Here is a 20,601-nt window from a genome sequence, read left to right on the forward strand (position 1 = left end):
TGGAAACTGAGAAAGAAAAAAAAATGAAACCGTTAAGAGAAGCTTTTGATTCATCTTCCTAATTTCAAGGCAGAACCAAAAGGTTTTTTAGTTTTAAAGTCAAAACTTTTGCTTAGGATTTAAATAAAACCAGGACAGAGAGAAAAAAAAACCCCAAACTATAAAAACATGTTCTGTAAGCGTGCAAATCAAGATCTTCCTCAATGTTTAACACTAATATAAAGGTACTAATATGTCCCCTATACAGTGCCTCAGCTGAAGGCTGAGAAGCTGTTTCCATCTTCTCTTCCCTGTTGCCTCACCTTTGGGAGGATTATAAAGGTCAAAGTTTCACTAACAGCACAGAACCTACACTCTTCAGCAGCACGAAAACAAACCATTCCCCTGACCCTAGAGACACCTTCGTTGCAGAGACACCTTCACATCAGTACTGACTACACCTCCACTGTTTGCTGCCCAACATCCACATCCATCCTTTTTGCACCAGTCAATGCCCACGAAGCCATGGAGCATCCTTTCCCAGCTTAGGAGGTTCACGGGGAGAACAAGCAGCGCATCGTGTAATTCAGACCATAATGAAGGATGCACATCCAGCACGCAGACAGAGCTCAGCAACATGGATGTCTGTGGTGACCCCACTGGTTCTTCTGCCCTTGCAACGGCACCGCATAACGTCAAAAAGGCTTTCCCACTGCCAGGTCTCTGACAACACCAGTGAGCATCGCAGTACTTCTGAGATTTTCATGTTATTACACCCTTCTTCCCACACGTCCCCTACTCAGTCCGACCTCCTTAAAAGCCAGGGCCTGTCCCCAGAGAACTTCACCTCTGCTGGAAGCTGCAGCAGGAGGTGGTAAAGGGAAGGCAACACAGCCCTCCCTCCTCTTTCCCCACCGCTCCTTCTTCCCTCCCTCTTTTCCCACAGCTCCCCTCTGGTGGCAGGCAGGTGACAGCTCTGCCTCCCCTGGGGACTGGGCCAGGCAGAGGGAAACATAGCGCAGGGCTCCCCGTGGGGCATCAAAGCTCACTGTGGGCTGTCAGAGCTCCCCATGGGGCATCAGACCCCCTGTGGGGTGTCAGGGCTCACCCAGAGGGCCGCCGGACAGCCTGGCGAGCGGGGCAGGGCATGGCTCCCCTCCACAACCAGCATCCCCCACAGGGCTTCAGCACAAACCCGAGGCCCAGGTTAACACACACCCAATTCTGGATTCCCAGCTCTCAACGAGAAACAAACAAGTATTTCAGCAATAATAATTTGAGGTGCTTTTGCACAGTTAAAAACCACAAGGTTTAAAAATGAGAACCATTTGAGTGAAATGCGGCTCACTGCTGTCTGTCAGGAAGCCCAGGAGTCACACGCAGGCCCCACCACCTCTTCCTACTAACACTGCAACATTTCTATTCCCTGTCCCCCCGCCCCTCTTTTTAATCAAAATACACAGAGAAAAATTAAAGTGAACTTTGTAAATACTAAAGGGGTTGGGGGGAAGAAGGGTCAAGTATTTTACAAGAGGAAATGTCACGGGAATGTGCTGATAAGAAATAAATTCTGAAAACATACCAATAATATAAAGTACAATAATATGTAACTTATACTAAATACAAAGGTATTTTTATTTATTTTCAAAAAGCATTATTGTTATTGGTGGGCCATTTTAAGTAAAACAAAGTGCTGCCTTAATACTTTATTCTAAGTCATTAGGAAATACTAGCTTATAAAATCCAAATAGTTTTACAGTCTGCTCGTTATTTAAGGGCTATTCAAAGGATTTGTAAGACACTCTTGGCATCATGATAGAAATGATGCCTGTGAAAAGCAACGCCCAACAAGTAAAAACAATTGTATATGTACCCAGCTGCACACTTGTGGTCTCATTCATCACAATTAAAACAGGTCACCAGCTGTTTTCTCTGGAGTGTTCCCAACCCAGCAATAATGTGCTGCAAAATTTCCCTCGTTCAGGAAAAATAGCTCCCATTATTTTATTTAAAAAAAAAAAACCAAAACAAAAAACAAAACAACAACAACAAAACCCTTTATTTTTAAACGAAAAATTTTTTAATTAATTTGCTCCATAAGGAAGCAAACTAACAGTACTGACAGCTAAAACCTTATTGGTGTTCCAAAAGATGCATGTGTTTCATTTGATTTTTTTTATCCCTAGTGTTTCAAACATATGATACAGCTCAAAAAAACCTACTCTTGCATAACCAAAAAAGAACTGAAGCTTAGTGTAGGACTAAGTGAATGAGGGAGAAATGTAAAAGGATAAAAAATTATTTACATGAATTTATAAAATACATTATTACAATACACCTCATTTATGATCTAGAATTCTGGTTTATTGCATTGAAATCAACCCCATGGTTCATAGTCAAAAAAACATGTACTTAATAAACTTCATGAAGTGTTTGTTACATACTTGTGTAGAGAACATATCACCTTAAAACAACATGCTATGGACATTATTGAATTATAGCAATAATTAGCTTAACAGTAAAAAGTACAGTGTTAGCAATCAGAATCATAGAACAGTTTAGGTTGGAAGCGACCTTTAAAGGTCATCTACTCCAACATCCCGTGCAGTGAGCAGGGACATATTGCACCAGATCAGGTTGCTCAGAGCCCCATCCAGCCTGACCTTGAATGTTTACAGGGATGGGGCATCTACCACCTCTCTGGGCAATCTAATCCAGCATTTCACCACCCTCATAGTGAAAAAAATTCCTTCCTTATATCTAGTCTAAATCTACCCTCTTTTAGTTTAAAGCCATTACCCCTTGTCCTATCACAACAGGCCCTGCTAAAACATTTGTCCCCATCTTTTCTGTAGTCCCCCTTTAAGTGATGAAAGCTTAGCATAATTTGAGGAGGATCTGTTCCATGATCTTCCCAGGCACAGAGGTGAGGCTGACAGGCCGGTAGTTCCCAGGGTCCTCCTTTCCACCATTTTTAAACATTTTTAACATTTTTATATGGGTGCAGTGTTTCCCTTTTTCTAGTCATTGGGGTCTTCACCTGACTGCCATGACTTCAAATATCACGTAGAGTGGCTTGGCAACTACATCAGCCAATTCCCTCAGGACTCTGGGATGAACCTCATCAGGTCCCGTAGAATTCTCTATGTTCAGGTTCCTCAGGTGGTCACAAAGCTGATGTTCTCTTATTTTGCTCCCCCAGGCCCTGCCTTGCGGTCCATCCACTCAAAAGGTGTGGGGAGAGAGGTTGCCAGTGAAGACTAAGGCAAAAAAGTTGTTGAGTTCCTCAGCCTTCTCCTCCTCTGTTGTTACCAGTTTCCCAAGAAAGAAAGGTATGCTTCCTTGACCTTCCTTTTCTGGCTGACATACCTGTAGAAGCCCTCCTTATTATTCTTTGTGTCCCCTGCCACGTTCAGCTCCGCTGTGCCTTGGCCTTCCTGACCCCATCTCTACACAACCGGGCAGTGTCCCTATACTCTTCCTAGGATACCTGTCCCTGCTTCCACTGCCTCTGCATTTCCTTCTTGCCCTTTCGTTTGACCAGCAAGTCTCAACTCAGCCATGCATGTCGCTTGCCCTTCCTTTCCTGATTTCTTACACCTGCAGATCGAGAGCTCTTGTGCTCTATAGAAAAAGTCCTTAGAGATCTGCCAGCTCTGTTCTGCTCCCCTGTCCCTGAGGGCAGTCTCCCAGGGAGGCCCTATTAACCTACTCCTTGAAGAACTGGGAGTTTGCTTTCCTAAAATTCAGGGTCCTGACTTTACTCTTCACCTGACCCATCCCTCAGGACTGCGAACTCCACCAGTGCATGATGACTGCAGCCCCAGCTGCCTCCAATCTTGATGTCACCAATTAGTTCATTTGCATTGGTAACCAACAGGTCCTGTATCGTATTACCTCTGGTGGGGCTGCCTATTACCTGGCTTAAGGAGTTATCCTCAAAGCATTTCAGGAGGCTCCTTGATTGCCTACAGCTCACTGTGCTACTTTTCCAGCAGATGTTGGGGTGGCTGGAGTTCCCCAGCAGGATGAGAGCCTGCGAGTGCAATGCCTCCTGTTGCTGGAGTAAGAAGGCTTTGTCAATAGGTTCCCCCTGATTGGGCAGCCTGTGGTAGACACCAACCACAAGGTTCCCTTTGATGCCTCCGTCTCTAATTCTTACCCATACATTTCCAACCTGGCTATTATTCAGAGATCACTCTTCACAGTCTATCCATTTCTTGATGTCAAAGGCAACCCCTCCTCCTCTCCTTCCTCTCCTGTCCCTTCTGAACAGCCTGTAGCCATCGATAACCACACTCCAGTCATGGGATTCATCCCACCAAGTTTCAGTAATGGCAATCAGGTTGCAGTGTTCTAGCAGCATGATGGCTTCAAATTCCTCCTGTTTGTTGCCCATGGTTCCTGCATTGGTGTAGAGGCACTTCAGCTGGGCTGTAAGTCGTGTCACCTTCTTTAGAGGAACACCCTTTAGTTCATTTAAGGTATTTCACTGGTGTTTCCCTCTTGGATTCTATCACCTCAGGAGCCTCTGGCTCATCCCTGTAAGACTTCAAGTGTGCTGCAGAGTAGCCAGCACATCCCAGTGAACAGGCTGAGGGCCCTCGCTAGCACCTCTTCCCTCTAACTTTGGCACGTCATCCCACAGCTTGTCATGGGCAAGCCTGATATGTTCCTCCCCTTTCAAGCCTAGTGTAAAGCTCTGTCAATGAGCCCTGATAGCTTGTGAGCAACGACCACCTTCCCCCTTTCAGAAAGGTGAATCTCATCTGACGCCAGCAAACCTGGTGCCATATAGGTCATCCCATTATCAAAAAAAAACAAATTTGTGTTGGTCACACCAGCCACAGAACCATGTATTTTGACCGGTTTGCCGCTGTTTTTTCCAGTGTCACTGCCTGCAACTGGAGGGAGAGAGGAAAAAGTAACTTGTGCTCCAGATTCCCTTACCAACCATCCCAAGGCCCTGAAGTCTCTTTTGATTGCCCTTGGATTATGCGTTGCAGCTTCATTGCCACCCACGTGGAAGAGCAGCAGTGGGTAACAGTCCAAGGGAAGTAGCAGGCTAGGAAGTTTCCTAGTGATGTGCTCAACTGAGGCCCCAGAGAGGCAGCATACCTCCCAAAGGAGAGGGTCTGGCCGGCATATTAGATAGACCCTTTGTTCCCCTCAGAAGTGAGTTGCCTACAACTATAACCTGTCTTTTCTTCCTCGTGGAGGTGGTCATGATACTGGGGACAGGCCTTTCTGACCTTGGCAACATCTCTCATGTAGATGGACCATCATCCACTGACCAGCCTTCCACATCCACAGTCTCAGACCTGTCGTACAGAGGCACCTAGGAAGGGGGGTGGGCTAGGAGACGATTCACCTGCCACCCCGAGCGTGGACTTGCCTCCATTCACTCCTTTCCTTTAAGCTACTGCCTTCAGCCTGTTGGGGGGAGGATACAGGATTCCCTTCATCTTTATTTTTTTTCTGGTGGCTGTTCCTGTTTCTGTCTCAGTGAGGACAGAGCATGGTTATCCACTAGTCTATCTCTTTCTCAGACTCAGTGCAATGCATTGCTAAATGTTACACACAATAGGTATGATGCCATCTATATTAACTGATAAAAGGAAAGTAATGTGTATGAAACCTATTCAAAGGCATAAACCCAAGTTTGGAAGGTAATGTTCAAGCCAAGATAGAATGGAACGTTACTGTGGAAGACAGAATAAAAATTAACATTCTTTTCTGTGAAATGGACAGTTGGTTTAACTTATACTTAGACATACAGTCTTAAACAATGCCTAGGCAATTTTTGAATACCTTGAAGTACACTAAACAACATTTTATAGTATTCTATGCAGATATCACCACTATCTTCAGACACATGAATGCCAGCATAGAAAAAATATACATACTGAAATATGTCATTTGTTCTTATGACATCTTTCTGTGTAAGAGCGAAAATGTGCAAGCCTATTGGAAATGTGCTTACATCCTCCTGATCTGACTGGGGAAATGCCAGGACTGTGCTGTACATTGCTCCCAGCACACTTTGGCAGAAAGGTCAGTCAGGTACATCCTCCCTCCAGAACTGGTCATGTCTAGCACAGATGTGCGATAGCAGCCTCTGAATTCATGCTTCAGCTAAAGCCTCCAAGAGAGTTCTTCCCAGTAACACATTACCAAATCAGAATTCAAGATGGACCTAAGACCCATAAGGAAATTTCCTAAGGATTAATGCTTGTTTACTAGACTTCAGTGACAAAGCAGAACAAATGGAAGATCCATGAGTGCTGGGAGGGCTGGGAGAAGAGACTTACTTTTCCAATTCTAAAATGAAAGTAAATATTATTAAATAGTCAGTAACTCACAGATGTATTTCCAGAGCTTTTAATGACTAGCATTAGTTGCAGCCACAAATGCTATTTCAAGCAGTTTTTCAAAAAATCACAACATCAAGTAAAATTTCCATCCTGCTTTCTGTGACTTTAAGCCATATTGAAAAAGCAGCAGGGGGGAAGGGGGAAGTAGGAGAAGAGGAGCAACAGACGGTTTCCTGATCAGACAGAAAAATCACAAACTTCAGATTAACACTGATAGGCCACCACAAATATCTGGAATAAAGAGATAATGTGCTTTCTCAGTACTTTCTACCTAACAAGAATGGTGGATGTCATAAAAGTCACACAGGGTCCGTAGTGCATATCTGAAGGTTACTAAACTGGATGTCTCGAAATGTTACCACTGTGAGAAGTTTTCAACATGCCAAAATGTAAATCCAAAGGAGGGCTGTATTGAAATAAGGCTCTCAAAGCTTCCCATTCTCTTTATCTTTCAATATGTTGGCTATGAATTCAAATATAGCCTTATCTTATACAACACCAATTTCCTTTACCACTGCTACAACCTGGACTGATTTGTTAGCAATTCTTTTTCTTCCTTTTTTCTACTGAATAAAGCCTATAATACATTACAAGCGTACAATTATAGACAGCTTTAAATGGAATTACAGTTTAGCCCAAAGGGAACAAGCTGCAGGATCAACAGCTTAGTCTGCAAACTGAAATAAAGAATAATTTGTGCAATTTATAAATATTTCTTAACCAATGCTGACTGGACTTGAGTACCGCTGTAATATAATTTAAAAAAAATAGTAGTGTAAGACAACTGCAACATATCCCTACAGAAAATAGTTTTTATTTCTGTTAAACAGATTTTCAGAAAAGCTGTATTCGGATAAGTACGTGTGCTAAATCTTCCCAATTATTGCTCAGGTTTTCATTTTTCGTTGGCTGCCACTACTGCCTCTGCCACTTCTACCCTCGGATCGCTTCCCTTGCTTTCCAAGTGGTGACATTTTTTGAGAAACTTCACTTTGGAATACTGAGATCAGTACCATAAGTAATATTTACTGGGAAAGCAGAAAAGACAAAAGAAGGGGAGAGGAGTGCAGGATCTGAAACCGTTGTTTTTCTTACCAATTTTGTTCTCTTCTGGGTTTCATTCCCAAGATATTAGAGGAAACAGAGTAATTGTTTCTTTTGTTACTTTTGTTTAGGTTTAAGGTAATATTGCTTAGGTACTTATGTAAATTCCAGTTTGTAAGCTAACAGCACGTCACATGCACTTCACCTCTGAGCTGACTATTGGCGTCAAAAAATAAATTGTTAGAAGATTCCATTGTGGAAAAAGAAGTCAGAAGAGCAAGAATAATGTTTCATCTCTTCATGGTGTTTCAGTCTTGTTTAAATTTGGAAAATTAATATTGGATGAGCTGCCTTATCCTCCATTTGGTTTCTCTTACTTCCCTAATCTGGATATCAGATTTTATGGATCTGTAATAAGGACCTCATGCACTCCTTTAGTCTGTGTTTATATTTACCACAACCTCCATAAGAACAGGAAAAAAAGGTTATTTGTACCTTCCTATAATACAATGAAATATACTTCTGATCGTAAAAGACACGGGCTGAAGCAAAGATTCAAGTGTACAGGTTTTAAAATTACATGGAAATACCCCAACAGACACTGTCAAATTGACAGCAAATTCTGCCAGCAGACAGTGGTTTAAGCTCACAGCCCCAATAACCACAAATTTCCTTGAAGAATTCCATCATGGGAAGGTACACAAAGGTAGAGGCAACTCTGTCTGGTCTGTACTGCTCTTGTGGTAGAATTGAGAGATACTTGATTCAGACAGACAGACAGACAAAGTGAAGCAATTTCAGACTCAATAAATGAACATTCTTACTATCTGCTCCGTAATTAAACTGGTAAGAAACTCTGCAAGGGCTTAATCCAATGCTTTTTTATGAATTAGTACCATGATCTTTCAGATTTTGAAGCAATTTCTACCTAATCCAGACTCTGAACTTTCAATTCCGATTAACCAAAAATTAAAAAAGAAGAAAAAAAAAAATCCATCCAATTTCAAAGATGCCTGACTTAACACAGACAGGCCCATGAGAAAAATAAATAGTAACTATTGTTGTAAGAGCTAAATCCTCCCAGGGAGCATTACCAGTGGTAATTTTGTTTCCTGTGGCAATTCCCATCTTGAACTGCAAAGAAAGGTATTTTGCCAAATTTTTTCAATCCTAGAAAATAAGTGTACTACCTTACAGAAATAAATCCAAATTTTCCAAACAAATCCATTATACATCAGGAAGGAAAAGTATGGTAAGAGACGAAGAGACACAGGGATTAAAAATGCCTGGTTTAAAACTTCTGCAAAGAAATTACATAAATGAGGAAGCAAGAGAAATGACAAAAGTAAGACTTTTATGCCCAAATTTATGCATCAAGTACTACATATTGTTCTCCAAATATGACCACACCTTCCACTATATACTGGTAAGCACAGAACTTTATCAGAGCACAGCTACTGGAATCCGTGTAACCAAAAGTAAACAAACAAGGCTTTCTCTACCATTTGAGTTTAAAGACTGTAAACTCACAGTAAATGCAGTGGTATTTTTTCCACTACATCATAATGTAGAGATTATTGGCTCTTTGCAGAGAGATGGCTAGGGTAAGGAGAGGTCCAAATTCCCCACGAAGACAAAACCAGAAGGGAAGCTATCACAGACTCAGTAACGGTCTCCCCGCCTGACCTCCCCTGCTTTATGGCATTCAATCCTGTCCTGGTTTGAGGAGAGCATCTGTCGGTCCTATCTGGGGTCCTCCAGGTCCCCAGTAGCCGATTTGGCCTAAACCACGACAGATCCCCACATGTTTTTCAGGGAGTGTTCCCCATGAAGAGACGTTGAAAAGCCTTTCCATTGCTGGCTATATACCAGGCATAGGCATTTCCCCTGACCAGTCGTCTGGGTTTTCTCACACTATAAAGGCAAGAGAAACCAGCAGAAGAGGCCAGCAAGTTCAACAGTAACAATGGAACCTCCTGTCCGAGCACAACACACGTGTGCCTCAAAGCGCAGACTAAACTGTGAACCATATAAGGCAACAGATCAAGATCTAAGCTTAATCAAAGCCCAAAGCTTTGCAAGATGTCTTTGCAAATGCAGTATAATATGTACATACCGTATCAGGCAACTCAAATTTTAACTCAAAAGTATTCTCATCTTGCAAAACGTAATGAGCAAATACAGCAAGGTATTTTACAAAGGTTTTTTTCCTAAACATACGTGAAGCATAAAATGTAGGGCTGCTATTAGAAGTAAAAATCCTTTCCCCATGACAGAATTTTATTGAAAAAAAACCTTTGTCAGCATAACTATCTAACTCTAGTCACACACAATATCATACTCAAGAATTCTTTGCTATAATAAGTAGCTATTGTGTCACAAATATTTAAACAAACAAATACAAGCCTTGTACAAAAGTTAAAGCAACTCTTTGAGCCAAGACATTTACACTTTCCACTCCACTCCTTTTCAACAAAGTCTACAAAAGCAGCTACACCTGTTTATATACAAACTAAGACGACTCACAGGAAAGTAGGGTTATCTAGAATTTCCAGATCCACTGTCAGCACTTGTCAAACAATACTTGAAAAGACAACCTTAAGACATGCTATGTTACCCAATTTCAATAAATCCAATTACTTGACTTAATATCAGTAAATTGCCATGTCCTATTTATGTAGAACCTCACAAAGCAAATACAAGTAGAAAATTCTAGATTGATTGAACAAGGGCAAAATGTTTCCTAGAGTCCTAAAAGGTTTTTAAAGTTTATAACGGCTGTCTATCCCACAGTATGTTAGTAAAACAAAAACTACCCCACACCAAACAATTACTCAATTACCACCATCATGCTTTTAACACTTCCTTAAAAAACCAGCTGCAATATATCTACCCTGTGTTAGTGTTCTACTCTGATTATAAAAGCAGCAAATATTTTGAAAACATATCATTCAATTTGGAAATATATCTATCTTCTGCAGCATGAATTCTTCACCACAGTTCTTCAATACAACACTAGTAGAGCTGTGGTAGAAAAAGTCCAATCTCAACTCTATTAGCCTATAGCACCTCTCCCAAAATGCGGCATCCTGAAGTGACAGCAGAAACATTTTCAATCATCTAAGTAATTTCTTCCATTTTGTTAGGAACACGGGACAGAATGGATCTCCCAGATAATCCCAGGCAGTCACGTGCTCTTGCAGAGCACTTTATCAAAACCCTTCTACAAATTAGTAAATCACTTCTCTTGTCTCTCTCCTTCTTTCTACACTTCCGTGAAAAAGCGGAGGCTTTTGGGACTAGCCACAACAAACCTTCTGTTTTCACTATGTTCTCACAGAACAAAGAGAACGGTTTTGGACAAGTGGTCATTAAGAAATACTGCACTTCTATGCCACTCCAAAATAGGGTTTAAAATCATGGTATCTGCCAAAGAGAAATCAGCCTCCGTTTCCACCTGATGGAGCCACATGCGTGGCAGTCCTGAGGCTGAGCTCCATAGCATCGTAGCTATGGGGTGTGAGGAACAATATGTTATCTTCTGTTCTACAGGTATGAAGTGATCTTCAAATGCTTCGGGAGACCTATTTTGAAACACTAGCAGCTTGAAACCAACAGCATAACTTCCTATACTGTAAAAGTCCATTTAATCCAATTAATCTTTACCTTAACTAAATTAACCATTAACCTTTGGCTTGAATAGATCGGACTTCTCTAGAGTTCACTGATATCCACAGGCTGTCAGAGGAAGAACAGCTTTAAAAAACACGGAATATTCAGAAATAGATAAGATCAAAGGTAGGTTCTGGTTAAAGCAGAGACTCTGCCAATCCTCTCCTGCCTTCCTTTGCAGCTCCCCCCCAAGTCCTACTATAAATTGACAATGAATACAATTGCTACTTCATGCTCCAGGTTTTTTTTTACCAGCTGAATAACAAGACAATGTGGGAAATAACCACTGGGCAACATACAATATATTAAGCTGCAAAAGTAGTATTCAATCCTAGCATTCCATAAACAAAGGAGTTAGAAATAATTATGACTATGTTTCAGGCTTGCCAGTTCCATGATTCTTCAGAGGCACATCCATACTTTAAATGAAGGGAAAAACACCCTGATATTTCAATCTTTCCAGCTGTACAAACTTTATTTGTGTGTGGCTCTTTGTGGATGCTGAAACAGGGGAAGTAAAAGGAAAAGCACTATATTCAGAATGCAGCTGAGAAGCATTAATACTGTTTTTCTGATTTGTAAAGTTTTGTGCATTTATTACTTGAATGATGAAACACTTTAATTACAAAAATTGTCACCAAATACTTCAACAAATGTTAGGTTTGCCATAATTGCTTTATGAATTTAGGCCTACAAAGGGATCAAGGACTTCCTGGGCTTAAACCTCTAAACTCTACTAAGGATTGTGATTTCAGAAAATACAAATCCTTCATCTTAGTTGCTCAAACCTGAAGATGAATATCTCAAACCTGAGCTGATCAAACCACCACCTGTTTTTCAAAACTACTGCCTATCGCTCAAGAGGTATACTAACTTCACAACTCTAAAGTGTTATGCCTCTTTACTAGAAGTGTATTATATGCAGCAACTGTACAAACCAGTTATTTTCAAAACAACTCTGTAAGGCAATTCTCTAGTCCTCAGACTGTTTCCCCGCATATCCCCATTCATACTTCCACTGGGATGCCCAACTCCAGAAATAACAAAGCTAAGTGATGAAGGAGGGGAGAAGAGGTACGTTGAAGGCTTGGAATGAGGACAATAAAGTAGCATGCGTCTACCAAAGTCCAGAAGATCAAACTATTAATGAGGGACACCGCAGATACTTCATCTTGATCTGTGAGTGGCATGGACTTGTCTACTTGTCTATTCAGCTGTTCAGATCAAGTGTCGACTCAGTTAATCTCCTTAGCAGAATGCACCAGGACAACAAAAGCTACTGCTGTCTGTCACCTGCCTAAACCTCTTTCTGTAAACAGCATAAGCTCCACGGCAAGTGGCAGTCTGAGACATCACATTTTGCAGTCCAATATCTTAAAAAGAACCAGCATGAATTTTGGACTCCTTTAGCACACCAGGATGTAAACTGCAGTGACTCTGGAGATCCCCTACTTCACATCCAGCTACTCCTGCCACAGAAGAAGGGTAGGACAGACAGAAAGGTCAGTAACTGCATCTGCCACCCCAATCTAGTTTTTTTCATTTGAATATGCATCTTAAGGTAACAGGGAATGGAGCATGCAAATTCTCCCAACAAACTTCTGATATGTATCTTGGAGAAGAAGAAAAAACAAGGCCTGTGTTGTTGATCTTCTTGTACCTTTTCCTCCTGCACAGATAAAGGTCTATTGCAACACTATTTTATTTCCTGCTTTGTCAGCCTCAGAGCTAGGGGCTGGACCATCAGAATGCCAACCTTCTCTTTCTGGTGCTGATGTTTTGAAGCCTGTATGGGATCCTAGCACTAGCATAAAATCATTCATTTCTTGGAGTCAAGAAACAATAGTGTTCTGGAAACAGGTGGCGTTTGTTTAAATGTGCAACAAGGATAAAAAAAAAAATAATGGTAGGAACAGATTTAACAGATTTTAAACAAATACTTCAGGCGTTTCACACCCTGATTGTGCTGAGTTCCTCCCATAATTTGTTACTGTTTAACTTTTGTAGATAAAAATAGTCCAATAGGAGTGCCAAAGAACTCTGTCCCGTGATTTGGATCTTACACGAAGTTGCTTTGAAGGTCACCTAAAAAGTTAATCTTAAAATTCACTCCTCCAACTGGAGGAAAAAGAGCTGGCAAATCTAGGCAGGTAATTACTGTGGAAAAACAGCATACAATCTTTCTATGCAAATCACTTGGTCGCAAATAGCTTTCTATGCTAATTCAAGACTCAACTCTTCCCCACCCATCTAAAAAAACCCACCTTTTGTAAATACACTTGTCTCTAATACATTCCACAAGGTCAACAAACTCAAGCACTAAGAAAGTTATTGTGACGATGCCTATGCTAAAAAAATCTGGAACTCTACCCGGAAGGTGGTGGCAAGATTCTTCTCTTTCCTTGGTTTGGATAAGGCAGTAGTAGACCTGAACAGCTGGAATTCATTTTAGACTTATTTGCTATTTGGTAATTCCATTCAGAAACCTGGTTACGAATGGGAATTCAGTGCAACTGAATTCAGTAGAACATTAATCCCAAAAAGAACTTTCTTGAACATCAAAGCTAACCTCAAGTGATTAAAGAGATGACCTGTAAGATATTCAAGTGATTCAGACTGTAGGTGGCTCAATGGTATTTAATAAGTAATTCTGGAACAGCCAGGCAAATTCAAGAAGCCATCGCATACCACAAACAGTAGAGATACAGTGGCTTGAAATCGTGACTAGCCTGAGAGCTACCTTGTCAAGGTTTGCCTCCACACACTTTAGGCAGGCATAAAGCTCCTGTAAATTCTTTTTTTTTTTTTTTTTTTAAATTTTAATAGAGTATTGTATGCACAGTTTGTACCAGTAAAAAAATGGAATCTGGCACCTCTTAATACCAATTAACCTTTCACATCGTTGTAAGAGATGGAGGGAAGGAAACTTTCTGATCTTTTTGCTGATTTGTGTAGTTTTATACACAAATTTCCCAAGACAGATCTATTTGCTGCTTCGAATGACAGGATGCTTGTCCTCTGACAGGCTCTCCAAGAGGGTAGAGCAGCTGCTAACTCAAAAGCATTGGGCATGTGAATGCCCAGTACAAGCAAAAGAGACAACTGAGCTTCTGACACGGTTACTCAACTCAAACAAGAGAGCCTTACGTACATAGCACTGGACTCTAATAAACTACTGTTAAAGGATTTTTTTTCTTTCTTTTTTTTTTTTTTCCTACAGTTCTTTCTCCCCAGTACATTTTAGCTGATTTTTCAAAGTTCAGCTTGAAACTAACTGCTGCAATACAACATAACTGCCTGGTATGAGCTAACAGTTCTCTAGACGGTCAGCTGCTAGCAAGTTTAATAATCCCATGAATGACTTGAGGTGTGAGTCACCAAAGACCACATGAGCCACAACTGCTAGCAGCAAGACAAGAATTCAGTTCCCACAAGGAAAGATACCACATTTTAGAACTTCTGACCTATTCCTTGTGGCTTAATTAATAATGATTTTATAGATCATCATAATCCTAAATCAAGCATCTGATGCTACCTGAAACATCTGCCATAATATAATTCTCTTCAGGGGAAAAAAAACCCTCAAAACCAGCAGTGCCAGAAATACACATGCCTTTCAGTGCTTTTTCCTATAGCACACACTAATAAAACCCAGATACTACAGTAGAATGCCAGAATATCAGAATGTATTTATTTGTCTTGGTTCCTTTTAATTCTGAAGATCATGGTCTTACACTTCTGACATCAAATCTCACTCATTTATAATTAGCTGTAATACAAAATAGACACAAACTTGTTAAAGAAACAAGACAGAATTCCATTAAGCTAAATAATACTGTTTATTATATTTATTTGTATCAGCCACAATCCAGGTTAACACAGAAGAAAACAAGATAAAAACTGGGAGATTCCTGGGGAAGGAATCAGGTGACACAAGCTGGATAATACTAGGAAAGGAGGAGCTGGGCAAACTTGCAAAATTTATGCCTGCATACTGTATACTGAGGAAAAAGGCACTTGCTCATTAAAACCATAGTTTTTGCACCTATCCCAAATGCGTAACATTGTGTCACCTCTAAGGTTTGAAACATGTAAAAATCATGCATCTATTTTGCACAAAAGTCTCACTGGGCACGACAAATAACTGACCTCCTTTACATTTATTCACTGTCAATTTAAGCTATTACCTTTGTGCAAAATATTAATTGCAAAGGGGGCTGAAAATAACTGCACAGGCTGATATATCTAAAAAAGTGAATGGCAAAGTGTTGCCAAGCCTTGGCTATTTCAGAATGAGGAAAGCACAATCGTTAGTAAGACGGGGAAGCAACACCCTCTCCTTAGAGCAAGGGTAAGTTACATCAAACCTTCATTACTATGCCTCTTTACTATTAATGGTTCACTGCCATTCATTGTGTTATTTTTGCTTTAAAGATGCCCCTTTCTGCATAACTTTTCAATGGCACAAAAAAATCACAGCTTGGCTGAATCACATGCAACTGGAGCTAATATCCGTGTTCAACTACCAATTAGTACGGCCCTAGCAAATACTTGGCCCTCGCTTTGCTGTGCATCACATGCTGCCACGTGCACTTCAAAACAGAGGGAGAGACAACACTGGCAATCGTTGCTAGTTGTTTATTTTTTAATGAGAAAAGCTAGTAAAGCTGGGGAGCACTGTTTCCCAAATCTAATTTGCTGGCAAATATCTGAAAAATCTGAAAAAGCTTTTTATAGCATGAATCCTTTGATGTTCACAGTTTAAAAAAAAAAAAAAAAGTAGATAATTTGAGGAACAAGCCAGTCTGCTTATTCAAGAAAGTCAGGGGAATAGCTTACAACCCCTGCACAAAATGTCTGACCCTAAACTGGGCATGTTACTTCTGAAAGTGGCTACATAGATAAATCTGGGTAACCTGCCACAACATGGATACATTACCTAAAATGCACACAGCCACAAAGAGACATGTAGACTTTTTGTCAAAGAACAACACTTCTATGGAAGAATCAAACATGTAATTAAAAAGTAAGAAATAATAAAAAATTAGAAATCAAAGACAGGAATTAAAAGAAAGCAAAAAAAAATATCACTGGATTAAATAATAGATTGATTAAAATAAATATGAAGAACACCGTCATAATTCTGTTTATACTGAGTATATATCTGTATTATACCGTCATGAAGCTTAACTAAAACCACTCATGTATTTTGTGTAATGGGCTTATTGGAATAGATGAGTTGTATAAAGAGAGCATCTAAAAAGGCACAGGTTACAGGAAACGCAAGTAAAACTGAATACTGTTATTAGAGCTCAGGTTGGCAAAAAAGGCAAAAAAAAAATATTTCACTTAGTTACTGAACAGAGATCTTCAACTCTAGTATTGCCTCAAAAAAAACAACTTCATGGAGCTATCAACTCAGTTCCAAATACTTATCACTGTTAAGAAAAAAAAAAAAAAGAAAAAAATTCCTTCTATTTCAATTTTACAAAAAATTGAAACTTACTTTTACTTTTTTTTTTCTTTTAATAGAAATAATCACATCCTGACAGAAGAAGCCTTATTCAGAGGGTGAATTTCCATTGCTAAGGCAGATTAGGGTGGATTTCCAATGCTAAGCTTGAAATAGAAATGTATTTTACAATCTTCAGAATGTAGTCCCTGTATTAAGCCCCTATCTATACGGTGGTTTTGTACAAAACTTATCAAGACAGAGTATCACTGCAGACAGAAGTAAAACTTCCCAGTGGCCTGCACAGTTGTAGATATTCTTAAAAAAAGGAGGTGAAGGTAGAAGGAGGCACAGAGAGCAGGATTCATCTATACAAAGCTGTCTTTGATGATAAGCAAACATCTAGCTTGTTGGGGCACGTTAAAGATATGGATAAATTCTAAGTCACTGCTCTAGGGAGATCAAAAATGGAGCCTTACCCTATAAAAGCACACAGGCTCTGTTAGACTTGAATTTGATTCCTGTCAGTTTACCTTTTACTCTTATAAGCTTCTTTGATGTACATGACAATCCATCAGGCAATGGGTATTTTAGAAGCTAGAAATCCCTTCTTTGAAGCTCCAAGTGAAATAAATCAGCTGTCAAGCTTCGTGAACTCTGTTTTTTGCCTAAATAGTTTTAAACGCCTGTTTAATGTCCAAACAATAAAATGTCTTTTCTTTGTTACATTTAGTTTACAAGTAAGATTAAAGTTCTTTGTCCTCACTCATTTTAAATGCTAAACCTTGTCTTTAAAAATGTCACTGACCAAATCTAAAGCCATATAACTGAGATACTGTACGTTTAGATTAAATGCATAAAATATGTACAAGCTAACTTTAGCAGCCAAGAAATAATATGTAGAATGCCAAAGAGCGCATACACGTAATTCATTTTTTAGTCTCTTTCCTAGCTTAATACACCTGAAGAATGTACATAGATTTTTATCTGAGTAGAAGCAGCTCAGTGGTTTCACTCTCCCACTTCTACATGTCAGTAAAATGAAACATCCCCTCCCACCCCTCTGCCAAAGCTTAGCGGACGACAGTGACCAAATACCAGCCATCATTGCTGACGGCCTTCTAACTATCACAGTGTTGTAGGGTGAGGCGGGCAGACCTTCCCAGTGAAAGCAAGCAGGTCAGACCTTTTGGTGCAACTGAGTTATCACTCAGTCAGGAAAAGCAAACTTTTGAAGGGAAAGGAGACTTAAAAATAGCCTATAATAAGAGATACGCTTGGAAAAGCCTAGATCTGAGCTTCCTCTCTGCATTACATAGATCTATTTTAAAAAATACTAACAAGTCCTACGTTCCCTTTTGTACTGCCAAATCATTTATTTTTAGAAGCAACTACTCTTTAACAACCATCTTCCTTCCTCTCAGATGTTTTGGGAGAGACATAGGGGCCATGTGGTGTGTAAGACTCATGACACTGAATTTAGCCATTCCAAAGGTGAATTATAATCCAAGTTTCTCACCAACGGGAGCTAGAGCACCCCAGCTGCTGTGCTACTGCCCAAAAGCATCACTGCTACGACAGCAATGCCTTGCAGTAAAGAGTGGCTGAATTTCTGAATCCTGGAAATGTTTCCAGGATTAGTCTGCTGAGGGAAGAGCATTTTGATGATATTAAAGAGGCTCCTGTTCAAGACAAGCTGAGCTGTTCAGTTCAGCGGATAACCAAGTTTCTGGGTGTGCACAGAAGCAGATCATTAAGCAGCTAGTAAATTTTACTGGCAAAAGTTCAGACAACTATATACTTAGGAATGCACAAGTTGTAAAGAACATATTCCTGGTTTTAGACCCTTAAATACTTCCTGTGTCTTACTATGCACTTAGGTGGTTTTTGCAGACCTATGTTATTTCATAGGAAACTTGTATACCTTTTAGTATCCCAACAAAAACTGTCTGCAAATTAAAAATAGCAGCAGAATTTAGAAGATTCACAGTTGACTCAGTTGACAAAGTAATGTTGAATACTTTCCTCTACAATGAGCCAAGCTATGTGATAAAAACATAAGTTTTCCGCACGTATTTTTAAAGTCTTGATTTCTAGTTAATGAATTTTTTCTTTGTTACATGCTCAATTTAAAAAAAAACAACTGTGAACTTTCCACTATATTTGTGATATCACATTAAATATATAAGAAACAATATAAAATGTTCCTGCAAGCAGAGCACATAACATACTTACCAATATTAATTTCATCATCAGTTTCAGCATCTCCAATACACTCAAACTGGAAATCTTGCAAAGACTGTGAAAATTTTTGCACTGCCATAGATAAATCTAAAATTAAAAAAAAAAAAAAAAGAAGAAAAATCAGAATTACTCCACTACAACTTCACTGGACCAAGGTTTCATGCATTTCTGCACGGAACATTTTTTCTGTTGCCGAAGTTCCCTTTCATTCAAAAAAACTTCATTCAAAAATCCCCACCACCACTTCAAAATCAAAGTACCTGAGATATCCCAGAAACCTATGAAACATGCTGATGCCAGATTTCAAACAATACAGGTATTATGCTGACAACTGAAGAACTATTATATTTCTTGAAAAGTAAGAAATTAGAATAAGAAATGAATGTCTAGTGATAACATGCATATGTAAGTAGACCTCTGTTGTTTAAAATACTGCAAGATTAGTTTGCCAATTAAAATAAAGTGACAATTTCTTTCATAAACATTATAAAAAAACCCTATATTCTAACTATTCTAATACATTAAAACATTATACAATGTTATGTAAAAACTTTGTAAAAAGAAATTGAAAGGAAAAAAAATAAACCACAAGGGCCTGCCAATCAACTAGGTTGTCCATGGGTTATGAGCACTATTTTCACTGAATTACACAAAATGGAGCTTTGGACCAAAGAAATGTCAAAGCAATCCAAACTTCAAAGCATAAAGTTTCATTAGAATTGTACATACTCTGACAAAAAATAAAAAAAAAGAAAATACATAGTATCAATGTAACCACTTAAATCTGTTCTTTTCTTTTTTAGGTATACTAACAGCAAATGCAGAAATGAATGTGATAACAAATTAATTTGGTCAAGACTTAAAAATGCTACCAGTTCAGATGAGTGCAGAAAACCAGCAACAATTCTCTAGGTCCTACAGGACGTATCTATGGTATCTATTTTGAAGCTAGGAAAAATGGCAATTAAGATTCTGATATCTGCTAAATGTAATCAAAAGTCATGGTACGGATAACTTATGAACAAAAGCCAAGTCATAAATGTATCTGTCTCTATTCTTGGGGATATTCAAAAGTCGTCTGCACATGGTCCTGAGCAACCAGCTCTAGGTGGCCTTGCTTGAGCAGGGGCATTGGACCAGATGACCTCCAGAGGTCCCTTCCAACCTCAGTCATTTTGCGATTCTGTGATTTCTTTAACCCTCTGTTATGGTAAAGCCAAAAATACTCATTTTCTCAATGCTGGACACAAAATTTGAAGGCTAACCTTCTTCCTGGCAGGATCAAACCTAACATATAAATACACAAATTGGCCTAATGTCCTAAATCAAGACACACACACAAAAAAGTGTCATTTAAATTTCAACAATATCCAGTAAGAACTATTCCACTATCCCAAATGAAATGAGGGTGGAAAATTTTTTAAACACCTCCAAATAAGAATTGACATGGTAAGATGACTGATTTATTATTTTTTTTAATTAAAGGTAACCACTATCAAGCAACAGAATCCCTACCAGGATTTTGCCCTACCCCTGTATTTGCACAGTGCCTGCTGCTTTTGTATTTTTAGATGCAGCTACAGAGTACATCCGTCCAACAAGAGAACCAGCAGTCTTTAGATAATACAGAGATTAACCCATTTTTTTGTTTTGCATTAATAAGGAAATTCATATGTTTATCTGATAAATGACTTGGGTGTAAAGAATTGGGTAAAAAAATTCTGTATCTTTTTGATAAAAAGCATGGAAAATGGGAAAGAATGCTCCCTGGAATTAGTGCATCCTTACTGAACGTTTCCTACTGTGTGGTACAGGAAGATTATATTATTAAACGTA

General features: G+C 39.4%; 1 protein-coding gene across 1 annotated transcript in view; it reads right to left on the minus strand.

Annotated features, from left to right (window-relative positions):
* ARHGAP42 (Rho GTPase activating protein 42) overlaps positions 1-20,601 on the minus strand; it is a 137,742-nt gene that overhangs the window by 109,733 nt on the left and 7,408 nt on the right. Inside the window, exon 3 of the mRNA XM_009889416.1 lies at positions 18,757-18,852. Within this exon, the coding sequence (XP_009887718.1) occupies positions 18,757-18,852 (96 nt within the window). The remainder of the gene's footprint in view (positions 1-18,756; positions 18,853-20,601) is intronic.

Source organism: Charadrius vociferus, unplaced genomic scaffold (assembly GCF_000708025.1).
Source record: "Charadrius vociferus isolate BGI_N301 unplaced genomic scaffold, ASM70802v2 scaffold87, whole genome shotgun sequence".
Lineage (NCBI taxonomy): Eukaryota > Metazoa > Chordata > Aves > Charadriiformes > Charadriidae > Charadrius > Charadrius vociferus.